The 6,108-nt window shown below is 46.4% G+C and overlaps 1 protein-coding gene across 1 annotated transcript in view; it reads right to left on the bottom strand.

Moving 5' to 3' along the window:
* plpp6 (phospholipid phosphatase 6) overlaps nucleotides 1-4,785 on the bottom strand; it is a 37,739-nt gene extending 32,954 nt beyond the window's left edge. Inside the window, exon 1 of the mRNA XM_063063807.1 lies at nucleotides 4,215-4,785. Within this exon, the coding sequence (XP_062919877.1) occupies nucleotides 4,215-4,695 (481 nt within the window). The 5' untranslated portion in view covers nucleotides 4,696-4,785. The remainder of the gene's footprint in view (nucleotides 1-4,214) is intronic.
* Between the last annotated feature and the right edge of the window lie 1,323 nt (nucleotides 4,786-6,108).

The following is a 6,108-nucleotide window of genomic DNA, read 5'->3' on the forward strand; positions in this document are numbered from 1 at the left end:
GCTGTTCATTCTATTCAACCAGATGATTAAATTTCCCTCCAGGTCTAGCTAAGCCCTTTTCATAACCGAGGTACACCAGCTCTGACGATATCCTTGTAAAACGTCTGTAACCTCTTCAACATTACCACGTCTTTATTCTTAATGCAGCATTCGAACTGTAGCCTTACTGCAGTACTAAACATCTTGTGCATGACCATTTACATTCTGTGCTCTGCCAATGAAGGGAAATATTCTGCACTCCTTCACATTCACATAAACTGCCATTCCTGCTGTCATTGACTGAGTGAATGTACACTTTAAAATATTCTGAATTTTGTGGAGGAAAAGGAATCAGTTCAATCATACATGCCTTTACCTCGCTTGACTTCCCCAAAAACACCAAAACTGAATTCCAATTATCGCATTTCTAACTATCTTCTTGCTCTTGCTAACTGCCAGGCTTTGAATCATTTACACAGAAGGCTCCTCCATTTCTAAATAATCAATAATATCCCAAAACACATGCAGCACAGGCATTGATTTCTTTCATTTTCTTTGAAGTGTAGTGCAGAGTAGGCCCCCTGGCCCTTCCAGCCGCACTGCCCCAGCAACCCCAGCCTAATCACAGGACAATTTACAATGAAACCAATTCACCTACCAAACAGTACACCTTCGGACCATGGGAGGGAACTGGTGCTCCCAGATGAATCCCATGCATTCCACAGGGAGGACATACAATCTCCTTACAGCGGATGCCAGAATTGAACTCTGAGCTCTGATTCCCCGAGCTGTAACAGCGTCATGCTAACCGCTACGCTCTTTTCAGCTATTCTTTTCTTCCAGACACTAAAGCAGTTGCAGACCATTATCATTTGCTCTCAGCCACTGTTCCATTTTTAGATCCTCTTCCACATCCTCTTTTTACTCTGATTATTCCGCGAGGAAACTCCATCAAGTGCCCAATAAAACCCATGTAATCATCCTTTTGACTGTTAGTTCCTCAATGAGTTTGATCAATTAGGAGAGAGAAGTATCCCTGAAGATTTATCTTTTATTAATCTATGCCTTCCAAAAATTATGCCATAACTTTGAACATTTTCCAATTCATTCCACTTGTGGCTCTGAAAGAGTTACCCAATTAATCACTTCCTTCTGCAGTTACTACATTTTGACTATACACTGAATGCTATTATGATTGATACCATTAAACTCAACTTTCAGGCAATACATTCCATATCACTGCAAATTCCAATCAACAAAACCTCTTGGTTATGATCCCATTCCCTGCATTGCCATTTCTAATGACTGGTATGAGGGTGGATGTGAAAGAAACTGTTTAAACCCTACCTCTTGCATGGCTTACACAGAGACGCAAGACATAGGAGCAGAATTAGGCCATTTGGCTCATTGTGTCTACTCCGCCATTCCATCAGGGCTGATTTATTATCCTGCTCAACCCCATTCTCTTGCCTTCTCCCTATAACCTTTGCTTCTTGATTAGTATGGATTTCAATCAACCCCTGCTTTAAATATACCCAATGACTTGGCCTCCACAGCCATCAGTGGCAATGAATTCCACAGATTCATTACCCTCTGGCTAAAGAAAGTCATCCTCACCTCTGTTCTAAATAGAGGCTGTGCCCTCTGGTTCTAGACTCCCCCACTATAGGAAATATCCCCTCCACATCCACTCTAGACCTTTCAATATTTGATAGGTTTCAATAAGATCACCCTCATTCTTCTAAACTCCAGCTGGTACACGCCCAGAGCAAACAAACTCTCCTCATATGTTAACCCTTTCATTCCCAGAATCATTCTTGTGAACCCTCTTTGAATCCTTTCCAATGGCTGCACATCTTTTCTAAGGTAAGTGGTCCAAAACTGCTCACAATATTCTAACTGTGGTCTGTCCAGGGCCTTATTAAGCCTCAGCATTACAACCTCGCTTTTATATTCTAGTCCTCTCAAAATGAATGCTCGCATTGCATTTGCCTTCCTTACCACTGACTCAACATGCATGTTAACCTTTAGCGAAGCCTGCATGAGGAGTCCAAGTCCATTTATGCATCTGATTTTTGAATTTTCTTCCCATTTAGAAAATGATCTACAGCTTTATTCCTTTTACCAAAGTGCATGATCATGCTTTCCCTACACTATGTTCCATCTGCCATGTTGCACTTCAAATCATCCCGACTGTAATTTTGCTTTTTCTTCCTCAGTCTCATTACACGCTACTTCTACTTGTATACCAAGTGCCCCATTTTCAGCTCCATCAATCCAGCTCCCAAACCCCTGACAAATTAGTTTAAATCTTCTCCAATAACTCTAACAATCCTGCTCCCAAGGATATTGGCCCCTTCAGGTTCAGGTATAACACAGGTCACACCTTCCCCAGAAGAGATCACAATGATCCAGAAATCTGAAACCCTGCCCCATATCCTCAACCACACATTCATCTGCTAAATCATCTTATTCTTATCCTCACTGGCACATAGCACGGGCAGCAATCCAGAAATGACTACCCTCTTTTTAGCTTCCTACCCAACACCCAGTATTCTCTCTTCAAGACCTCCTCCCTCTGTCGTTGGTACCACGATTTCTGGATGCTCACCTTCCCCCTTGAGAATGCTGTGGACCCGATCCAGGATATCTCTGACCCTGGCACCCGGGAGGCAACATACCATCCGAGCGTCTCGTTCACATCCACAGAATCTCCTGTCTATTCTACCTGTGGAATCCCCAACCACTACTGCACCCTTCACTCCCTTTTCCTGCTGAGCCACAGAGCCAGACTCAGTGTCTGAAATCCAGTCACTGCAGCTTCCCCCGGTAGGTAGTTTCTCTTCCCCCAGTTTCCAAAGTAGCATACTTATTATTAAGAGGAATGGCCCTAGGGGTACACTGCAGTGGCTATTTATTCCCTTTTCCTCTCCTGACACTCACCCAGGTATCAGCCTCCTGCAAGTTAGGAGTGACTACCTCCCTGCAGTTCCTATCTATCACTTCCTCATTCTCCTAGATGAACCAAAGGTCATCCGGCCGCAGCTCCATGCACTTTGTGCAGATGTAGTTATCAGGGAGATTAAAGATCTCTCTGAGTTCCCAAATCCCATAAAGAGAACATAAGACCGACTGTGAACCCATTCTCAGCTAACAGACAAACAAAGAGGAAAAAGCTCACTAGAAACTTACTTAGAGTCTCTGTCTGTGCATGCATAAACCTGTTGAGCCAAAGCCTGACCACTGCTCTCTCACACCTTGATTCTTTTCATTGGCCTTTGCCAAAGTGCCTAGATCATTAAGATTGCAGCCCACCAAAAAGCTCCAAAAGGCCGAGTTCTACTGAAACCTCGTGCCACCTCAAACAATCATGCAACTGCTCTCAATGATTGCAGCCCACCGAGAAAGATTGCTGACGTCGTTGATAGTGAGGACAGTAATCTCCAGCTACAGGATGCTGTTAATGAGACGGTAAGGTAGACAGAAACACTGCAGATGGAATTTAATCCTGATATATATGAGGAGTGATATTTTGTCATGACTAATAAAGCTAGTAGAGCCCTAGGGTACAGAGGAACAGAGAGACTCTGATATACATCCAAGGATTCCTGAAAGTGACATCACAGGTAGATAAACCAAGAAAGCATAACAGATTCTTGCTTTAATTAGCCAGGGCATAGAATATAAAAAAGGGAGATATGGAACGATGTTATAAAACATTAGTTAGGCCACTCTTGCGCATTGTTCTGGTTACCGCACTGTTGGCAGGATGTGACTGTGGTGCAAACATTGCAAAGGATACTGTTGGGGATGGAACCTTTCACCCATGATGAGAAACTGAATATTTCAGGCTTGTTTTCCCTGGTGAAATGTAGATGCTGAGGGCAAATTTGATAGAGGTGCAATAAATTATGAGGGGCATATGTAAGGTGGACAGTGAGGAACTTTTCCCCTCAGTGGAACTGTATAAAACCAGACAGAAGTTCAGGATAAGAACCTAAACTTCTTTCAGGGAATCTGAAGGTGAAATTTTTCCATATCTAGAGACTAGCTGGAATTTCAAATGCATTGCATAAGACGGTGGTGTAACAAGAGACTCACAGCATTTTAAAAGGATCTCCAAATGGACCAAATATCAACAAATAGGATTGGTGAATTAATGGGGACTCGGTGGTCAGGATGGGTAGCGTATGCCGAAGGGCCAGTTTCTGTGCTGACTTAATCATGACTCTTACCCAAGAGCAGGTTGAGCAGCACTTCCTGCCCGGCGGCACTGTCGCTCTTCCACAGACAATACAAGGTGCCTGCTATCCAAGGGATGCCGTGGCCCGTCACCTCGATAAGCTTCATGATGGGCCGGGCGCTGCCCCAAGGTGAGTCCTCGGTGGCGCACACACCCAGGCGCTTGGACAGCCACAGGTCAATGGCCAGCAACGACCGCAGGGCGATACCGAGCAGCGACGGGTTTAACTTCATGCAGTCTTCTTCGGGCAGCTGTGACTGTGCGGTGGCGGCGAGGCAGGAGGAGGAGGAGGAACCCGAGTCCCGGCGCAGGCCGTGGCCTTCCAGCTGCGTCGCCCGGTGCCGTGGTGATGGCGGCTCCAAGCCCGGTCTCTGCAGAAAGCCCGGCGGCCGACTCTGCACTAAGAACTCCAGCCTCCCGCCTCCGCGCGTCTCCCGCTCACGACTCCTGGACTTCGGAGAGTGAGCCGGCATGTTTGCGATCGGCGGCCGGGCTCGGGGTTTGGTCCCCGGGTGCAAAGCTACGCCGCCATCTTCCCGCCGGCGCGTCTCGCGGGAGCGGGGCGGCGCGTCACCTGTCAATCATCCGCCCGCACTGACATTGAATGTGCCGCAGCCACCGAGTCACCGAGTCTCCCACACGCTCTGACACAACCACTGAATGAACTGCTACAATGCCTGCTTGCTGTCTTGGCATTGAATGAATCGCAGCAACAAAGCAACAACAGAACAGCAACTGCGGCGTTAAATCGACTGCGACAATGTTCGCCTGTTCTACATTGAACGAACGACAGCAAACGGATATTTGGACTAAAGAAACAGAACATAGAACAATCCTGATATTTGTTCTCTTCGCAAACATCCATGAAAACAAGAGTGTCCCAAAGAATGAACGACAGTTAAAGTTAGAACCCCAAAGCTCCCTCCCTTCCCATGCACAAGCAGCAGCAAGCAACGATCCCCCACCCCCACCAGCAAAAAAGTATCGGAGTCCCCCACTGAGTGCTGAAGTGTGCAGCAAAAGACACAGACATCCCAAAGACTACTCGTTCACCCGGTAATTCAACATACCACAGATTCTCTCTCTCCCTAATAAGGGAAAAAGAGATGTCCCCATTTCACAGCAAGAGGGGAGACATAACAAACAACCTGCTGATATATGATGTTAGAAGTTTTATCCGAGCTCTGCGCCCGGAGAGTCGGCCCCAGGGCTCAGGTCCCTGGACACACAGCCCACGGCAGCTAACCCGGTGCTCCCGATGTTCCGTGTTGTCCCACGACGCCTCAGGGGCACTGGCCTTGAATCAGTCCGTCTCCAGAGCTATGAAAATCCAGCACCCTGAAGGTGCACTAGTCTTCCAGGTCGCATCCTCGGGGTATCAAAAAGTGGCCGGTCATGAGGCCCTGAGAATGGGTCTCATTCCCGCAGAGTGTAACTCCAGGTCAGGATCTGCAAAAGAACCTTGAAAAGGGAAAAAAGAGATATCAAAGATAGAAATTGAGCGTTTCTGAAGATGCAAGCAACAGAGTCACACTTAGCACCATCATCACTTCGCTCCTAAGAATCTAAGAACATTTCAAACATTAAAAAATTTAAACATATTTGCCTTCACTATCACCCGTGGCAGTGGATTCCTGACACTCACCACCTTCTGTGCTGCACATCTCCTTGGAACTTTCCCCCTCTCACCTTTAATGCATGTCTTCTAGTATTGGACATTTCGATCCTGGGGAAAAGTGACTGGCTGTCTTTGCTTCACATAACCTTATAAACATCTATCATGTCTCCTCCTCACTTCTTTGAGACGACAACCCAATTTTGTCCTTTCTCTTCTTATAGCACCTGCTCTAAAATCCAGGTAAACCCCTTCTGCACCCACTCCAAAG

This window comes from Mobula hypostoma, chromosome 12 (assembly GCF_963921235.1).
Source record: "Mobula hypostoma chromosome 12, sMobHyp1.1, whole genome shotgun sequence".
Taxonomy (NCBI): domain Eukaryota; kingdom Metazoa; phylum Chordata; class Chondrichthyes; order Myliobatiformes; family Myliobatidae; genus Mobula; species Mobula hypostoma.